We start from the raw sequence: 20,288 nt of genomic DNA on the forward strand, positions 1-20,288 counted from the left end.
AGACTGTAATTGGTTGAATATCTTGAGGTCGCCTGTTCGAGCCAGGCAAGTCGGATATATTTTTGCACATTGTGTTTAAGCGCTTACGCTTACACATTACGGCACGGCTACATCGAAGGCTATAACGACGCCGAAATTCTTTTCAAGCGAGTTCTTGGACAAGGTCGTCACTGCATATTGAATGTCGGTATCACTTTTGCGACACCATATTCTTTTTAAATCTTTATGTACTGCATGCCTGCATCCCCATCCTTATCGTCGGTATGCTTCCCAAGGTGCTCTTGCTCTCGCGTCTTCTACCCCCGAACCTACGAAAGAAACGCGGCTGGAGGGTTCAAGTACGGCTGTCAATGACCATGGAGAAATGGGCCAACCGTCGAACGTTCCTTCGCAAGTAGACGGAATGAAGCCTGTAAAGCCAAGTGGGGACAGCGCTGCTCGCAGAAATCCGTTAGAACCAACTCGTGTGGACAAGTACCTGGCTTCTATCCGTGCTGCAGGACTGGAACCAACCTTGGACGACATTGAACGATGCAAGCCTGCGAGGCGCGCTCGTCCCCATTCTCCCCAATACGCTGATGACTATCACAATCTCGTTGATTCCCTATGTCGATCCTTCAGCAAGGACCAACTGCGTCAATTTACATTGCTCTATAAACTGGATCCCATTTGGACAAGGTCCAAACGTCGGAAAGTCGAATATGCCGAGTCCATCATAGAAAAACAGTGGGGTTGGCCATCGCTCAAGGAAATTGAAAGGCAGAGGAGAGACAGAACAGAAGTGACAGAAAAATGTTCGTCTTGTTTCGCAGACATTTGAATCAAAATCTCACCTATCATTTTAGCTTTCCACGTAAATCCAAGTCAGCTATTTTTGATATTGGGGCAGGGTAAGTCCATAGTTTGGTTATAGTCGATGTTTTCAACAACCCTGTTTGCAGATGGAGCCGATCTATTACAGTTATCTATGCAGTATAATGTGCACATTTCACTTACTTCTGATCCCCTGGCGCTCAGAGTGGAAGGTTTGAGAGGATCTCTGAAGCAACTGTCTGAGCATATCAGTCTGCTGAAAAAGGTGGGTAAATGAACTCAAGGTAGCGCTTATCTTAATTATATGGGGATGCAGGACATTGTGGAAGAAGTTGTCGAGTTGCCCGTCAAACGTCCCATTCGACATGATTTACTTCAGCGGATATCCCGTTTAGCCAATGCTTACGTCGAGAACATTGGATTTAAAGGAAAAGTACGTGGAAAGAACTCTCCCTATTATATATGTGTTTGACTTCTTCTCAGATTCGAATTTGTGCCAAAGAACACAGTAGTTTGACCACTGCTAAACGGCTGGCTACCCGCGCTTCCAGTGAAGTAAGTATCTATCCCTTGGTAGACTTTTAGGGTGATGGACGATTCGTTCTTGTTAGGTAGATGACTTCAAGTCCCCACCACTGCTATCCTATACTCCTCCAGTAGTCAACCGTCAACCGTCTGTTCCTGTCACGGCGTCCCAACAGACATACTCTGTTTATCCGTTTTTGTCCCCACGTTCCGTACCCTGGACGATGAACTCGGGCGGAACATTCAGAATCCGTCGCGTGGGTGAATGGCTCGGCATCGATGCCACAGAGGATGTTCAGAAAACTGGTGGTCTAGCCGGAGGCAAAGGTAGCTTCTTGACCAAGTCTGGGTATGTCCGGTTTTGAAATTGGTATCCTTACATTTAAAAACCTGATTTCGACTTAGTCAGCCCTGCGAACTTGTGGAGGCTCTTAGGCGCAATGCTTCTGAAGAAAAACAAGGCTACAGTCGGGTGTTTACGGCCTCGTGAGTTCTCCTCTACTTACATGCAATTCAATTAACTTACAGTGACTTAGACTTGGACATATGTTAATCACAGCTCCTACACCAGCTCAGCGATCAAGTATTATTCCTCCATTGAAAGGCTACTTTGCTCTCCCAAATATTCTCAAGTGGCTAGAAAGCGGCACTAATAAGATAGAATTTGTTCCAAGGTCAGAGGTTTCGCGTTCTTCTGTCAGCATATATTGACTGTTAAATCTCCAGCTTACCGGCTCCATTGCTGAAATCTCAGCCCGCCGAACAGAAAATACTCCATCGTCTGCTGTACAAAAAGCTTCCCTCACTCGAAGATCCTGTTAAGGTCGATAGCCCCCAGTCAAGCGAGCTTGCATCTCAGGGTGTGATTAAATTCGAAATGGAAATCATGCGTCCAACCAACAAGGCAGATCCCGAAATGATGATGGAAGACTCCGTTGATACTTCCATTGACTCTGAGTTGACTGGCAACGCGGAACAATTTACCAACGATTACCTCGGGGACGACAGTCAGAATTTAGAGAATCATCCTTCTAGTATTGTCTCTGAGCTACAAGAAAATATCGACGAGTTCTCTGACACAGATTCGGACTTGCCCGTAGAAGTTCAATGCATTCAGGGCGAAGAAACTACTGTGGACCTTTTGATGCCTGACCGGTAAGACCCCTGAGACAAATAGTTGAAGCTTCTGAACAGCAGTTTGTAGCCCCATGGACGTACGGTTCTCCGTCTTCAACTGCAGGAAGATCGCACAGGAACATCAACCAGAAGATTTGAGAAAATACGCCTCTAATCTGCATTCGTTGTATGTTACCTCACCTTTCATATCTTCGTAAGGCTTTAGCATTTACTTTTTTATTTTGTGTAGCTTAAATGCCGCGGAACCAGACGTATCTCAGCCTCGTCCACCCCTAACAGTATGCCATGATGGTGATGTTTATCTTCTTCAATCCAGTCATAGTATCCGTCAAGGCTTCGAGTCCCTGCCGACGTCTTTCCAAGCTGACAGGCCTGGTAATGAAGTTCCTTTAGAAGCCGAACCAGCACCTGTTATCAGTGAAAGTGTTTTGGACCTGGAGAGTAATCAAAAATTGTCCATATGTCAGGTAAAAAAGTCGCGATCAGTCCCACTTTATTCTGTTACTCATTTTCTTATTTAGGTCACTTGTGATAATCATACAGACGAGCAATCCTGGAGCCAGTTCCTGAAGGGCTGCGATGTGCTCAGTTCAGTTACTTTTCATTCTCCAAGTGTGGAAACAGAATCCGACGTAGACTATCTTGAGCAGTAGAACTGATATATTCGAATAATATACTTTTTAATAGCACGGAGAACAATTGAGAACAGACATGAAATCTAGTGTTTGCGCTTTTTATTGGCCTTGTCCTTCCGCTTTTTGGCGCGGACCTGAAAGGATTATGAAAATTGAGAGTTTTCCAGCATTTCCACAGGAAACATACCTCTTTTTTCATTCTAGAGTCGACCATGGTATAACGGCCTTTCACTCCCTTGGGCCTACCCTTTAATCCTTTGTGAGCACCCTTCGCCACTACTACTTTAATCTCCTTCTTTTCCTTCTTCTTCGACATACCCTTCTTCATCAACTTTTCTATCTGTTGAGCTTTTTCTCGTTCAGTCATATCTGAGGTTGCATTGACTCCCTCTGCTTTCTTCATTGCTTTTTCCACCCGCTGAGCAGCTTTGAATTTCTTCCTTGCTTTGGCTTCGGCAACCTTCTTGATGGGACGCGCATCCAGAGCCCGCTGTCTTGCTCGCAAAGCTGCTACAGCTTCTTTGGTAACTGGTATGTTGGGTCTGTAAAATTTGGACTCGTCATCCAAGAACCACGGAGGTAGGTCGTCTTTAGAGTTTAGTGAATACCGGCTAAAGCCGTCGTTGATGAGCTGCGTTTTTGTCGTTTCTCTATTTACCAGACGGTGGGCGATTGACACGGCTTCAGGTGTGATCAATCCGTATTCTTCCCAATTATATAGTTAATGCCAAAGGTGAGACTATGTTCATGATTGGACGTACTTTTGATGTGCTCTGCTTTGACTTCGTCTTCGTTTTCATTGTCGGCATCCCACATTTCAACGGTATCATCAGCATCTTGTGGTACAACGTCGAAGTCATCACCCTCATCAGACTATGGGACGTCAATACACTTAGTACACTGATGACTTGGGGATGCAAAACTTACCTCATCTTGCCAAGCTTCATCCGCCTCTTCATCTATTGCACTTGCCATGTCGACGTCATCATCAACCTCGCTCATGTGCTCATCTTCTACATCTTCTACACCTTCCATGTCACCAAAGACATCTTGACTAAACCAAACCTCGGCTGCGCGAGTCGTGCGTACTGGCGCTTCACCCTTTTCAAGTCTCGGATGTTTGTTTGGCACGTCTGAATCTGATTTTCGTGTCCGTTTCCCCTTGGTTTGCGCTGGCTTCTCATCAGCTTCATCATCGCTGCTGTCAGAGGACGAGTCCTCGGACTCTTTCCCTTTCGCCTCTTCCATTTTGTCCCACCCGCCCTCTTCCCCACTTTCGTCAGAATCGTCGCCTTTACTTTCCTGAAAGCCTCCCCATTCCTCGAGTAAACCTGCCTTCTTCCTTGCCTCTGTGGCTTTAAACTTTTTGTCTTTTTCGTGCATCTGCTCCTGATATGCATCATACATCCCATCCAGCTCAAGTTCCAAAGCCGCCACCTTTTTGCTCTTCACTTCATCAGAAGAAAGATCGCCATTGTCGCTCTCATCGTCGCTTTGATACTCTTCCTCTTCGCTCATGTCTGGCATCCCATCCTCAGCAGCTAAATCTATGACTGTGTTTTTCTTCCGGCGAGGTCTCTGGACTTCATCCAGATCAAACACGTCTTCCTGACCCATACCAAGCGACAAATCGTGTTGTTCCAAACCAATGTCGAGAGGAGCTGTCATCTGAAGTTGCATACGCTGTATCGTCTTCCTTTTGGCTTCATTAGCTCGCCTTCTGTCTTGTTTAGTACGAGTAGCAGCCTCGGCGTTCAAACGCTCGAGCTATGGTATTAAATCAGTTACGGGCGTGAGTCCTGTGCAGTACCTGTCACAAACCTCTTCTTCAATTTGTTGATCCACATCAACTTCTTCAGTGGTCTCAGCGGCTTCTGTTATATCTTCTGTGTCCTTAGTTTTAAGGTCCATTCCGGTCTTTATAAAGCAGTTAGCGCCATTTCTCTATCAGCAGTATGTGTAACTCGATAACATTACCTCTTCTCGGAGTGCAATACGCCATCTAATCAGAGCCTTGAAGTCACCTTTTCCAAGTACTTTTAAATCATCGCAATTGGCCTTGATATCACCAGTAGTTATGTCCAACTTGAGCCACCTTTTACGACGCATATAACGCTGAAGTATCATGACAGAAAATAATGACGCACTGTTTTTCTTCATCCGTCTCAAAAGCAATTTTGTTAATAGTACCGAGGACGCCTATAGGATTAGTGCCCTTAACGAATTCGCTTGCGGTCATCTTTTTGAATAATGTGTAGTCGCCGTCATCGTACCCATCTCGCTTTCTTCGCTTCTTCTCCGGTTGGAAGACGTTGGCCTGAGCATTATTAGCAGATGTCCCCATATCGACCGGTGCTGACGCGGACAGGTCTTTGAAGACATGTTTTGGATCAAGGAACTTGGGGTCGATATGTTTTGGTGCCAGGAAATCACGACAGACGACGAAAATTTCGGCAGAAACGTTCCTAGAATCCATCAGTATATGGTAGTCAAAGAGTACTGCTGAGGTATAAACCTCACCTAGATGAAGGAGGCTTTGTAGCCTCCACTTTTCCAAAAAGTTGATTGAAAACCCAGATAAGATTGTTATAATCCACACTACGGAACACCTTTGTCACAAATGTCCCACCCTTGACGAGAAATTCTACCGCGAGTTTCAGACTCATGAGCACCAGCTCTGACTGACTGTAAGCGTCCTGAATCCAAGCAGTTCCAACATTCGGTGCTCCATCGTGCAAAACAACATCAGCCTTCCAGTCTTTTACTTCGCTTCTAATAAGATTCCGGCACTGTGGTGTTGTAATGTCTGATGCAAAAGTAACTACGCGTGGGATAGGCTTGATGGCCACCAAATCAACGCCTAGAAGGGCATCAGCAGAGGACGGTAAAGAAAATGTTGAGATAATACCGATTATGACACTGTTTGCTGGCATATATTTGCTTGCGACTTGAAGCCAACCACCAGGAGCGGCACAGAGATCTATGCAGCATCGTGCAGACTCGAGGAACGAATATTTCTTGTTGAGTTGGATTAACTTGAATGCAGAACGAGCACGATAACCTTGCTCTCTGGGAAAAAAGTGGTGGTGTCGGTATCAATCAAGTTTTGTCATTATAAGTGGACCTGGACTTACTTTGCAAGCTTGTAATACTTATCAAGCCGACCTTTGCCTGTTTTCTTCTGTGCTTTACCCATCGGATCGCAGATGTAGTCTCGGTGACAAAAGTGTACTCCTCATGAAGAGACATCCTACCTCACGTGATGTGATGTCCTGTGACAGCTTAATAGTTAAGTCACAGCAGGGGGCACAGTACACTATGGCTTATAAGCAGATAATATTGACCTTAAAAACTACACTGCAACAAATCTATATAGTACACAGCGTATAAGCAGATAATATCGAACTTGAGCCTTTCCCCACCTAAGCACAGCCCAGACCTCCAATAATCCATATATATGCTGGGCTCAAATAAGCCACTGTATAGTTTTGACCATATGTTTATTGCAGTGTTGGTTTTGCCATGGACCAGACTTAATTTTGCAACAGTGTCATTTCCATGCTACAGGCCAGAAATCCCAAAACACCAGGACCCCTAAGTCCAAACTCCTGGGTTTCCTGGAATTGTGTTCCTTGTACTCTCACATCACAGTGAGGAAACTTTCAACCCCCATGTTAAGCATAGGAAATTGCATACAAGAACTTAAAAAAATTGATTTGACATTTCAGCCCCTGTAAACTTGATATATTGAGATAAGGGTAGGTAAGTAACTGCCATTTTGTGAGAGTGCAAAATTATAATGCAACCACTATAACTGAACTAACAGAGTGGCAATGTCGAATCTTTAGCAAGTAGTTGAACAAGGTATATTGAGAGTAAATCAAAAGCTGGGGTATGTACAGTGTTGAGTAGCTACTTATATATATGTAGGAATGTGTCAGCCTTGAGGCGCTGACTGAGAAACATGAGGGAAAGGCATGGATGCTGAGTAAGTGGTCAGGTGACTTAAGGTGATGTGACGAGATAAGATAAATACTACATATTGATTAGATAAGGTGAAATGAGTGTCTCGACGTCAGAGTTTGATAGATAAGGAGATTGATCAGGGTTTGGAGTTGGAGATTGTGACAAAAATGTTGCACAAAAATATGGTATTTTGATACATATTTTGATTTAAATTTCAAAGTGTGGAAATTGTCTTCACTATGATGTGTCTGCTATTCTGTAACAACACTAAAGTTGGTATACTCTGGCACACACAACAAACAGGCAAGAGAAGATAGTATGAGGGAGTTGGTAGACTCCACTTGGTAGAAAATAGGTTTGTTGTGAGTAAACAACAGGAGGACTTGCTGAGGAGTCTCCAATCTATTAAGGGGTATTTATGGTATACTAATACATGGCGCTTATACATATATACTATACAGCTGATAAGAGGTGGTGGCTGATGACATTATAGGGTGTAGCCCTTATGACCAGCTCCATCATATAAGAGAGTTGTGACTAAAATAAAACAAAGCTGTGCAGTATGAAAAGTGAAAGGTACAAATAGAGTACACACAGCAAGCATTAACAACTTTCATCACACTCATAATGGATGAAAAACTCTGAAAGTAGTTAAAATATTTGATTGCATTTTGGATCTACAAAATGATATCTTTTTATTGACATATTTCCATTAATACTATATTTTTGTGTGGATATGTAGAGATATGTCAACAAAAATACATTATTCTTGTAGGTCCAAAATGCAATTATACATTTTAACTACTTTCAGACTTTTTCATTGATTTTGGGTGTGACAAAAGTTGGTTATGCTTGGTGTGTACAAAAATAATGGCAAGTGCTGTGCGGCACAATTGTCCAAAGTGAGAAAGAGGGTTAGGTGGGGGAATTGGAATTTGGAGGTCTGAAAATTGTGAACTGTAAAACATATTTGTTACAATACATGATTTTTGGACCTTTAACTTTTATTTCTCCTATTCAACTTTTATTATCTTTTAAACCCTAGATGGCACATTCCTTCATTTTCAAACTACACCCAAGTTAGAATACAGGAATATTACCAGTTGGGGCACTAGCCAACATGGAAAAATCTTTGGGCAGAGGTTGAAAAATACTTCAAACCCCAAGCTGAGCATGACTGGGCATATCAGCAAATCAGTTCCTTCAAACAAGAAATTGATAGGACAGATGATTTCATTACCTGGTTCCTGGCCCTCTCTATTCAAGGGGTATTGGAAATGAATATGCGGTGAAGCTGTTGGAGTACAATGTGGAACCAACCATTGCTCAGCAACTCTACCTACATAATAGGAGAGAGGACAAACTTGCCGATGTGGCTAAGGCAGTTATAACGTCTCCACTTATGCCGAACTAACGGAGTGAAGGTGTCAAATCTCAGCAGGTAGTTGAACTTGTTTATAGAGAGGAAATTGAAAGCTAAGGTATGTACAATGAAGATTGACTACTTATATATGTAATGAGGCGTGTCAGCCTTGAGGCGCTGACTGAGAAACACGAGGATAACACATGTGTGATGAGTAATCAGGTGACCTAATGTCACGTGATGAGATAAGATAAATACTACGTGCTGATTAGATATGGTGAGATAAGTGTCTCTACATCAGATAAGGATTCAGGAGATTGTGATTGTGACATTACCCCCCCCTTAGGACTTTTGTCTTGAAAGGTAGGGTCGAGTTCGCTGTTTTCCCAATTAAATAGTCTACGATTGTATGATGGTTGGGTGAGATTTTCAAAGGGTTGAAAGTGTAACGTGAAATTGATTCTTCTGGGGGCTGCTGGAAAATGATCATGGAAGTCTTTGACTAAGTCCGAAGAGTTTTTGATATTACTCTCAGGTTCCCATGTTCGTTCTTCTTTCCCGTAGCCTTTCCAATGAACCAGATATTCTAACTTGCCACGTTTCAATCGTGAGTCAAGTATTTGTTCAACTTCGTATTCTCTTTGTCCATCTACTTCTGCAGGTGGTGGTGGCTTTGGTTTCCTTTGTCCCGGATATGTTGGTTCTTTGTAGGGATGTAGAAGCTTTTTGTTAAAGACTGGGTAGACATTTTTCCATTTCCAGGCAGTTTGAGTTTATAGGCTGCTGGTCCAGTCTTTTTCTCGACTACAAAGTGTCCGTGTTGTTTGTTGTCGAGCTTTTTTGATGGTCAATCAGTGGTGTTATGCTCTGCTTTGATATTCCACACTGTCTTTTTTGTTTTTATTGTATGATTTTTTCATTATCTTGGCTGCCTTTGCCAGAGATTTCTCCGCATTCTCTCGCACCTCCTTCATTCTTTCTACGAACTCTTCCGCACTCTCATTCTTCACCATCATTTTGATTCCTTCAGTTACTTTTGGATGTTGTCCGTAGTTTAAATAAAAAGGGCTATGACCAGTAGCCTAATGTTCTTTGTTATTATAGGAAAACTCTGCTAATGGTAGCTATTCTGCCCAATTATCTTGTTTATGATTTACGAAGATTCTGAGGTATTGTTCGACCTCTTGATTAATTCTCTCCATTTGTCCATCTGTTTGAGGATGATATGCAGTGGATGGATTTCCTTTTATTCCGAGTAATGTATAGAGATCTTTTATGAAGTTTGAGATGAATTGGACTCCCCGATCTGATATGACTTTATTGGGTAGTCCGTGATGTCTGAAGACGTTGTCTCAGAATAATCTCGCTACTCCTTCGGAATTTAGTTCAGCATGAGTTGGTAATAATTTAATCATTTTGGAAAATTGATCAACAATTACTGTTATCATATTGTGGCCCTTGGATTCAGGTAACAGTCCGATGAGATGTATTGAAATGATTTGCCAGGGATGGCTTGGGATCTCATTCGGGTGTAGCGGTGCTGCCTTTTTCTGATGGTCTATTTTGGTTATTTGGCAGGTTTTGCATCCCATTACGTATTCTTGGATGTCTTTATCCATATAAGGCCACCAGTACGTTCTGGTAATCAACTCCTTCATCTTGTACCGGCCTGGGTGACCAGCAATGATAGAATTGTGATTTTCTTTGATGATCTTTTCTCGAAGTTTCCGGTCTTTCAGAACATACATTCGTCCTTTGAAATATATTAACCCCTCCTCTGTCCACCAACCGTCTTCTCGATCTCGTATCTTTCCTTCCATCTTTTTTACCACTTCATCTACGTTGTTCATTCTCCTACTGATCCATTTATATGTCTCTATCGTCTCTTTCTGTGATTCTTCCATTTATTGCCTTTGTTTCCCTGTTAGAGATATATTGATTCTAAATAGATCATCTTTGAGAACTATGACATTTTCATTATCGTTCTCTCCCTTATCATGGTCTGGTCGTCTGGATAGTAAGTCCGCTTTAATGTGGATAGCTCCTGGTTTATGGTGAAATGTGAAATGGTAGTTAGCCAGTTCGCTGACCCATCTAGCTTGTCTTCTGTTTAGCTTCTGAGGTTGTTTAAAGTACATGAGGTTTTGGTGATCTGTCCAAATCTCAAATTCCTTTGCGGCATCCATTAAATAATGACACCATTCCTCTAGAGCTGTCATGATTGCTAATAGTTCCTTATCATAAATCTCATAGTTTCTTTCTGTCTCGTTTTTTTTAGAGGTTTTGACAAGTAGGCTATTGGTTTCCAGACTCCTTCTTGCTCTTGGGAAAGCACCGCTCCTAAAGCATAATCACCGCTATCCGCTTCGACTCGGTATTGACCGTCATTGGTCAGTAGAGCTAATACTGGGGTTGAGCTAATTCTTTTCTTTATCTCTTTAAATGCTTCCTTTTGCTTGTTTCCCCATTTGAACTCTTCTTTACCGGTAAGTCGGGTAAGTGGTTTTGCGATTGCTCTAAATCCTTCGATAAACCTTCTGTAAAAGTTTACAAAACCTAAGAAGGCCTGCACCTGCTTCTTGGTCGTGCATTCTGGCCAATCTAAGATTCCTTTGACTTTCACCGGATCCATGCAAATTTTGTTTTCTGAGATGATCAATCCCAGATATTCTGTTTTGGTTTCTTCAAAATCACATTTTTCCGGTTTCAGATACAAATGGTTCTTTCTCAGGATCTGAAGAACACGTCGCGTCATTGCTCGGTGTTCTTCGATTGTTTTTGTGAAGATCATAATGTCATTTAAGTAGATCACTACCTTTCCTTCTTCTATTAAGTCTTTAAAGATGGAGTTCATCATTGTTTGGAACGTTGTGGGTGAGTTCATCAGTCCAAAGAACATGACTAAGGGTTCAAATAGTCCTCTGTTCGTTCTGAACGCCGCTTTGTGTTCATCTCCTTCCTTGATCCGGATATTGTTATATCCCCATCTGATATCTAGTTTAGTGAAGAATTTGGCTCCCCTGAGCTTGTCTACAAGTTCATTAATCAGGGGTAGCGGATATCGATTTTTGATGGTGATTTCATTTAGTTTCCGGTAATCTTGGATGGGTCGGAGTTTTCCATCTTTTTTCTTAATGAAGAAGGACGGTGAAGCAATTGGAGATTTACTTGGTTGGATGTGTCCTGATTCTAGATTCTCTTTTAGGAAGGCATCCAACTGTTCTTGTTCTCCTTTTGCTAATGGATAGACTTTGCAGTCTATCGTATGATCTCCAGGAGTTAACTCTATTGCATGATCCCATTGTCTTCTCTCTGGGAGGGTATCGAATTCTTTTTTATCAAACACATCTTTAAAGTCGTGAAGGTGTTTTGGTACTATCCCTTCAAATCCTCCTGTATTTTGATCTTTTCCTGCTGCTTTGGCTAATTGTTGTGCTGTGGTGCCGTGAGTGCGGATCTGATGTATAACATTTGGAATTGATGTATCTTCGACATTTATGATGTTAATTTGTAGAATTCTATCCCCCTTTATAAGATTGACCTCTGGGCAATAGGTTTCCAGATCTTCTTCCGGTTCTATGAATCGTACCATCATGTTGCATTCATTCGGACATCTGTTGAATTTTAGATTTGATTTGTTCCAGTCTATTGTGGGATTATGTTTTTTTAACCATTCATGGCCTAGAAACATTCGACCAGTTCCAAGATTGGTAACTGCCAGTTGAAGTCTTTTAGCATGGTCGTCTATCTCCACTAATAGTTCTATAAATTCTTTGATGCTTCCGTCCCGGTTAAGGGTGCCATCAGCATTATAGACTGGAATTGGTCTAGGGATTCTTTGCCTTTCATATCCCTGTTCCTCAACAAATTTTGAACCTATGCAACTTCTGGTACAGCCGCTGTCTAATAATGCATCTATCGTTGTTGATTGATGCATTCCGAGGTTTGTAAATATGCAGGTAATGTTCATTTGGTTTCCTTGAGTGCCTCTGATGAATTGTTTAGGCTTTCTCAATTCTTCCAATGCTAATACCGTTTTGTGGATTGGTAAAACGTTTAATTCTTTGATTAACTCTGCAGTTACTTCTTTTCCTCATTTTTTATGGGTCCAGCTATTTAAAATACCAATAGATCTTTCTTCCTTTTGGTCTCTCAGCCTTTCTGCTATCCATGCAGCTGTCCATGGTACTTTTCTGTTTTCTAGGTTTTTATCAGAGGTGTGCCTGACCCATTTGGAGCTGGTCGAAGTATCAGTGCCATTAGTGCTACCCAATTGAGTCACTGCATTCTGTACTTGAGTTGTCTCCTTCTTTGCTGCACTTTTTGTGGTCCTATCCCCTTTAGGTACCTCGCACGCCGCTTCAGAATGTGTCAAGGTATCAGTATCAGAAGCGCTATCCAATTGAGTCGCTTCATTCTGTACCTTAGTTGTTTCTGTTTTGGGAATCTTTTCAGCCCGTTTCCCTTTCAGGCTCTCCTCTTTAGATTGCTCTTTCTGTTTCAGAATTTGTGCGTCTTTAAATAATGCAATTTCATTTTCATTGGTTTTACATGCATCAAGATCGTCAACAAAGAGAGAAGCATATCTATTTACATTTGCAATGTTTTTTGGCTTGGTCTGACAAGGAGTCACAGCCAGCCTCTTTAAAAATCCTTGAGCAGTTTGTCCTGCTCTTCTTTCATCATTCCTTCTAACATAGCTTGAAGGTTGAACTTTGGCTTTGCAGCTGCACTGCCTCCTTCTTTATGGTCTTGGGCTCTGTGCCCCTTTTCTCCATATTTGAAGCACCTGCCTTCTGCTTGGTACTTCGCTTTGTCAACTTCCATTCTTTGACCGGCTCCACCATAGGTGGTTCCAGTCCCGTCTTTCTTATCTTCCACTGTCTCGGCCTTCTTCTCCGAAGCACCCTCTCCTTGGTACCGACCATTGGGTCCCCAGTTTCCGGAACCAGAGCTGCCACTGGCCATACCCTTCATCATCCGCTTGTTCTCTGCTTGATCTTGCCATAATTGATCATTGGTGATGATCCTTGTCTTCCATTCAGTGTATGTTTCCGGGATGTTTCCTGAGTAGATGATTTGTTTTATCAACAGAGCATTGATATTGTTTCTGATCAATGTGATCAGGAATTGTTCATTCCCTTTCACATTGTATCCTGTGTGTCGTCTGGTTGCTTCGAATTTTACAAAATACTCTTGCGCAGTGAGAGCACCTTGTTTTAAGTACATGATTTTGTACTTGCTTCTTTCTTCTTCAAACACATCTTGGAAATGGTCTTTTAGCATGGACTCAAAATGAGCCCAGCTTTCCAATTGTTCTATTTCTTCAATGTCTGTCCTTTTGTCTGCCAGCATCTTTCTTTCCACCCATTCTGTTCTAAGTGCTGCCGCCGCTCCACTTGTCATATAGGATAGGGCAAAATTGATTTTATTGACCTCTATCCGGAAGTATTCTGGGTTTGCTCCAAAATGAAGCTGTAGCGATTCAAAGAAGTTCCGGAACTTCTTTTTATTGCCATCATATGGCTCAGGCTTGGCCAATGTGGTTTTTCTGTAGCTGGCTTTGTGTTCAGTAGGCCGGCCCGTCTGTTGCTGCTGCTGCTGCTGCTGCATTGTGAGCCTTCTCCGCAAGCCTGCAACTTCTGCGTCTCTTTGCAGGAATCGCCTTTCCCATTCTGTGTTGTTGTCCTGGATTAGCCATCCGGACCATCATTTCTAAATTTTGCATGCACCTCAACTCTGGCGAAGGCAATCGTTCTCTTTTGCGGAGTAGGCGGTAGGGCCTCTCCTAATTTGTGCATTCCCATCCCTGGTGTTGATGGGGGTAGGATGTCTGGATTTGTCTCTCTCCATGCGTCAAAAAACATCTTGGGTTGTTGGTGGATAGCGGAATAGCTGGATTTGTTCTGGTGTTTCTTGTATTGGTTTGGGGGTGGGATCAAGGAACAACCAGATGCTTCGTGGTTCTTCAACAAAGTGCATACAAAAACGGTTCCCCAGATGACAAGTCTGGATCAACACATCAATTTTGTAGTTTCCTTTTTCTGTCTTCTCTTTAGGTAAAGGGATCCTCTTCTGTTCCCTACTACCGTGTACGTAAACTGTTCTAATAAAAGGTAGCTAAAAAACTATAGTAAAGTCTGAGGTCCGAACGGTTGTCTCAGATTAACCCGCTTATTAAGCTGTTGGTTCTTCTCCCAACTGGCGGATGCAAATGCACGGCCTGGTCAGAGGAATGCAAAAGTTGTAACTAATAAAACTGCAACAACTCCATGTCGTCTTGGTCTCTAAGTACTGGATTGGTTGGACGGATAATAGGAGAGAGAGGGATAGTTTCAAATAAGGAGTTGGGTGTGTTTTGGATGAATGTGATGATGGTAGATAGTCAGGGTTAGGGGATGTGATAGTTTGGTGTGGTGAGGTGAGGAAAATGTAAAGTTTGAGTAAGAGTAGGAGTAGGAGTGTTGCAACGGGAATTAGGATGATGATGAGAGTAGCCTTAATTTGACTCATTCAACCAAGTGCTATACTAGCTTTTGATTATATAATGTCTTCACTTATGCCAAACTAACGAAGTGAAGGTGTCAAATCTCAGCAGGTAGTTAAACTTGTTTATAGAGAGGAAATTGAAAGCTAAGGTATGTACAATGAAGATTGACTACTTATATATGTAATGAGGCGTGTCAGCCTTGAGGCGCTGACTGAGAAACATGAGGATAACACATGTGTGATGAGTAATCAGGTGACCTAATGTCACGTGATGAGATAAGATAAATACTATGTGCTGATTAGATATGGTGAGATAAGTGTCTCTACATCAGATAAGGATTCAGGAGATTGAGATCGTGACAGCAGTCCAAGACATTGTTAGGGCTCAAGAGCTTTATGAAATGCAACTCAATGGGAGATACACCAAACAAAATAACATTTCCAAGAGGTGCCCTGACTCATCAAACCAAAATTATAACCATTCTTACAGGTTCAAGCTGTTCAGGCTACACATCAGGAAAAACCTTTTTGCTATATAGCGCTATATAGCCACCACCTATATATATAAATGTATTCATAGAAACTATAGTACTATCAGTGCAATCATAGCTCTTATAGCTCTTATAGCATAGTAGTAGGCAAAATTTTAACCAAGGGGAGAAGTATCTACAATTCCCTCAAACTCTGGATTAATCTAATAAACTTGTTCAATAATAGAAAGAGGCCAAAAGTGTTTGGAGTCAAGTATATTATAGGCAAGGTACTATAAGTGCTTTTATAGCCTATAGCAGCCTACATAGCTCCTATAGTTGTGAAGGTCATAGTTATAATATAGTTTAAGGTGCTTACAAGGGCTAATAAATCATACAGTATTAATTAATTATGTAGCCTGTATTAGTGAAATAGTAGTTTGTATCTTTGATATTTATAAAATAAAAATAATAATTTATCCAAATATAAGTGGTGACAATGAGTAAAAAAATAATCTAAGTCCATAAAAGGTCAATATATAACACCTGTATGATACATTTTATAAGCTCTCATGGTGTAGTGGATAAATGTGATGTGTGGCTATAGGTTGCTTAGTCACCCAAAAGCTAACTAGCAGGTTGAGAGTTCAAATTTTGTCTGTGTTAATTTTTTTTATCAGCCACACAACAATTTCCAACATCTATAAGAGCATTTATAGAGCTATATGAGGCTCTATAGATAGCAGAGGCTCTATAACAGGTTACCACTATAACAGCTTTATGAGTACTTATAGTGCTATAGAGCTCTATATAGCTACCCCCATTTTTCCCGACGAACAAACGGACCATGACGAGGATCCAGAAAAGACCGTGGGGTGAGAGCAGAAATGACAGTAAATGAGCCATGGTTGTGGCTAGCGAAAGGAAAGAGAAATGGGGGAAAGGGGATGAACACTTCAGTCACCCCCACAACATAGGCATTTAGCTTCAACTATCTGTGTAAATGTATGAAGCTAAGAGCCTGTTTTTCCTGGTATCATCCCAAGTGCTGTAGTAAGGTTGGGATCATCCTGTCACAATCCAATGTACCACACCAGAGGGGAATTAAGAGGTCTGGGATGTTGAGAGAGATGAGGTGCATTAAATCAGAACCAAACAAGTTGGGTATGCCTGGTTATATGACTTGATGCCACTACAAGTTTTGCCAGTTGGCCATATGTGTTATGTGTGAGGCAACGATAAACTATAACAAAAACACTACCCATCTCCAACTGCACTTGCAGGGAGTAAGAGGTACAGTGAGTCTTGAAGATCGACAGATGCTAGTTAATATAGCAAGTAGAGGATATGGGAGTAGACTCAGAGGTTTCTGATGAGGAGTCAAGCGGGTAATTCAAATAATAGAAAGCTAAAAAACAATACATGAGTATGTAGGGTTTTTATAGCTAAATGTCTATCCCTCATACCGAAAGAAGAATAAAAGGAAAGTGGTCTGAGGGGAAAATCAACCAATAAGAAAAAAGGATAACTATCATACGACTTTGAAGATTAATCAGCAGGTGGGAAAATGTACTAATAATGTTGTCGCGCATGTTCAGGAACTGTACCCTCACGATGAGGTATGATCCTGACTAAAGTGTCTATTAGTATCTCCAGGCACTGATGAGGCTTGGAGCTGGTTGGCGAGATATCTACCACCAGCCCTTACCCATTGTGCTGGCTGGCTGGGAGTGATACCCAGTCTCTAATCTGCAATATAAAGTGGTAACAATGGTTGAGAAAGCCTGTGAGGGCTATGAGAAGTAAAATAGCAAATGATACCTCCAGCCCTAGAGCCAGAGGTGTAACGGGAAAGGTGTTTGAAAACCAAGACATAAAGAAAATAATAAATGGTCCTTACATTATGCTCAACTCAAGTTCCAATAAAGTCTTAGGATATTTATATAATCACACTGAGCACTAGGATGTAGCATACCATATATGTCAACTGGTTTAAAGTCTGAGCATAGCCATAAAATGAGGATATCAGGAATGTGCTCAAGTGTTAGCTCTTTGTCTTCACCTGTATTCTGCATACATTGGGTGATGGGCGTGGAATGTGGCTAGAGAGGGAAATTTGGTTGCAAGAGTACATATACATGTGGGTGTTATGGGTGCCAACAAAAGAGACCGACTGTTTCAATGTTGTTTTGGAGTGGATCCATGATAGTTTTTGTGGAGATGTTAAAGAGGAGTGGAAGAAAGGGAGCTCGAAGCAACACACACATATTACATAAGCAAGACCCATGGTGAAGTTACATAATTGGTTACATGACTTGGTTATATGACTCAGGTAACAAGGTCAAGCTCAAGTATTTAAAAGATCTTGTGAAATTGGCAGTATGGCTTGACTTTTACAAAAAAAGACTCCTTTTCACGAGTAGTCAAAATGATACGTTGTAGGATGCAAGCGGATGATGCTACTGATCCCGCTCACTCTCCTGCTCCTGATCCTGCTCTGTCTCTGTCTCCTACTCCTGCTCTTTTGCCTGATCCCGCTCCGTCTGCTGCTCCTGCTCCGTCTCCCAACCAGATGACTGTCATGTACATGGTCAGCAGTAGTAAAACTATGTGAAACTAAGCCGCTGCCCAAGAGGCTATAGAAATGACTATATTATTTACCTATGTGAAACTACAATGGATGTTAGTTTAAGGTGATCTCTAATAAATGTAATGTAACATACCTCAGCCGCTGCCCAAAAGGCTATAGAAACAACTGAGGTATTTCTATACTGAACCCCCTACTACTTATAGTCGGAGGTGCTACTCACTACAGTATAATGACTCCTAGGAGTACAATTGTGCTCCTAGGAGAACAATGGTGACTCCATGGAGAACAATGGCTGCTTTGGCAGAGACCGGGTTTATCCGGTTTTGTCACTCCCACTCAAGTGCAACCGTAGTCCCATAGCTTTAGAGAATTTCCAGTGTTTTTCGTGAGTGAGGGGTTTAGTGAGAATGTCGGCAACCATATCTCCTGTAGGAACATATCTGATTACTGCCTCTCCCTTTGATACTAAGTCATCTTGGATAAAATGATATTTCCGTTGAATGTGTTTTGTGCGAGCATGGAACTGTGGATCTCGTGTAAGAATAATAGCTGCTTGATTGTCACAGTGCAATGTTGTAGGTCCATTTTGAGCACGTCAAATTTCTTCAAAAAATGTCCGAAGCCATGCAAGGTGTTGTCCAGCATTGCTCAATCCAATGTACTCTGACCCCGTGGAGGATAAAGCTACCATGCTTTGTCTTTTGCTTGTCCAGGAGATTGTTCCTTGGATGGTGATAAAAACAAAGCCTGATGTTGATCGAGACGTGTCTGGGTCTCCAGACCAATCTGCATCTGAATATCCATAGAAATCCATGTCCATGGAGACATCTGTGCCATCATATCATAGTTCCATGTCCCTGGTTGCTTTCAGATATTGGAGGACACATTTTGCAGCTTCCTAGTGATGGCTCCTTGGAGCTGAGCTATGTCTGCTTAGTATTCCAACAATGTAGGCAATGTCTAGGTGGGTTCCAAGCATGACATACATGGGGGAGCCTACAATTGAGAGGTATGACACTTGACGCCCTTTAATATGCATCTCGTGTTGCACAATATCTTCCCTTGGAGCGTTTGCGAGGAGTTTTGATCCATGGGCCATTGGTGTCCATACTGGTTTGCAGTTCTTCATTCCAGTACGCTCCAGGACTGTGTCAATGTATTGGCATTGCAATAGGGATATTGTTTTGTTTGAACGATCACGTTGGATTTCTATTCCGAGGATGTATTTTGCTTTTCCAAGGTCCCGCATTTTGAATATGTATTCGAGTTTGGCTTTTGTGATATCCATGAATTTTCGGGATGAAGCTCCTAAGAGGAGATCATCTACATAGACAACAACAAAGCATATTTGTTTGTTGTCCCGGAATACATAGAGACATGTTTCTGCATTTAGTCTTGTGAAACTGAGCTCCTGGAGCTTGTGATCAAAAGTTTTGTTCCATGTACGACCAGCTTGTTTTAACCCGTAGATGGATTTCTTCAATCTCCAGCAGTATCCAGGTTGGATAGGAACACCCCCTGGAGGAAGTATATACAGTTCTTCCTCAAGTTCTCCATTGAGATAAGCTGTGGATATGTCCATTTGATCAAGTTCTAGGTCGTACTTTGCTGCCAGGGCTAGAATAATTTGGATCAACTCTAAGTTTGCAACCAGAGCAAAAACCTCCTGGTAATCAATCCCCTCCCTTTGAGTAAAACCTTGTGCAACAATCCGGAGTTTGTATCTCTCAATGTTTCCGTTTTGATCAAACTTAATCCGGAACACAGGTTTTGATGTGATGGGTTTCACTCCCTTCGGAAGTGGAACAGTGTCATATACTGCATTGGTATTGAGACTTAGGAGTTCCTCCTCCAAGGCAGACTTCCATAATTCTCTATCCGGACATGATAAGGCTTCCTTTAGTGTCCTTGGAAGGTCTGTGTTAGATGGACCGGTACTTGCTATTCCAGCAAAGAATGTCTCCTCTGTATCAGATGTTTCTTCATGAACCTCAGGAGTGTTAGCTTTCTCCATGGAGTTGTCATGCTGCTCTTTTTGAGACTGTTCCTCATCTAAAGTCCTTTGATAATCTCGGTTTTTGTCCACAGGACGGGTCTGGTGACTGCTTCTGCGTACTCCTAGGACTTCAGCAGGCATGACTGCTCTTTTAGGAACTTGTGCAGGTACTCCAGGGAGTAGACGCATTTGTGTGTGTGTTGCCCCACTCACTCTTGAAGGTGTTGTATGCCTTCCAGAAGCTGATCCAATGGACAGGCTGTCTAGCTGTATTCAGACTTTTTCCACATCAGCTGGCTGTATG

The 20,288-nt window shown here is 42.1% G+C and overlaps 3 protein-coding genes across 3 annotated transcripts; 2 read left to right on the plus strand and 1 right to left on the minus strand.

Annotated features, from left to right (window-relative positions):
• Nucleotides 1-181: 181 nt before the first annotated feature.
• SERLADRAFT_439842 (uncharacterized protein) lies at nt 182-3,128 on the plus strand (the record flags this gene model as incomplete). Its single annotated transcript, XM_007320277.1, has 12 exons — nt 182-794; nt 846-890; nt 942-1,078; nt 1,130-1,246; nt 1,297-1,368; nt 1,425-1,687; nt 1,744-1,824; nt 1,875-2,012; nt 2,065-2,493; nt 2,543-2,641; nt 2,705-2,942; nt 2,997-3,128. 12 exons carry the CDS (start codon nt 182-184, stop codon nt 3,126-3,128), a joined length of 2,364 nt encoding a protein of 787 aa, XP_007320339.1.
• Nucleotides 3,129-13,083: 9,955 nt separating this feature from the next.
• SERLADRAFT_439846 (uncharacterized protein) lies at nt 13,084-14,306 on the minus strand (the record flags this gene model as incomplete). Its single annotated transcript, XM_007320278.1, has 2 exons — nt 13,084-14,127; nt 14,172-14,306. 2 exons carry the CDS (start codon nt 14,304-14,306, stop codon nt 13,084-13,086), a joined length of 1,179 nt encoding a protein of 392 aa, XP_007320340.1.
• Nucleotides 14,307-17,708: 3,402 nt separating this feature from the next.
• On the plus strand, nt 17,709-18,012 carry SERLADRAFT_439847 (uncharacterized protein; the record flags this gene model as incomplete). The annotated part of the gene is made up of 2 exons (XM_007320279.1): nt 17,709-17,749; nt 17,841-18,012. 2 exons carry the CDS (start codon nt 17,709-17,711, stop codon nt 18,010-18,012), a joined length of 213 nt encoding a protein of 70 aa, XP_007320341.1.
• Between the last annotated feature and the right edge of the window lie 2,276 nt (nt 18,013-20,288).

This window comes from Serpula lacrymans (genome assembly GCF_000218685.1).
Source record: "Serpula lacrymans var. lacrymans S7.9 unplaced genomic scaffold SERLAscaffold_9, whole genome shotgun sequence".
In the NCBI taxonomy this organism is placed as follows: domain Eukaryota; kingdom Fungi; phylum Basidiomycota; class Agaricomycetes; order Boletales; family Serpulaceae; genus Serpula; species Serpula lacrymans.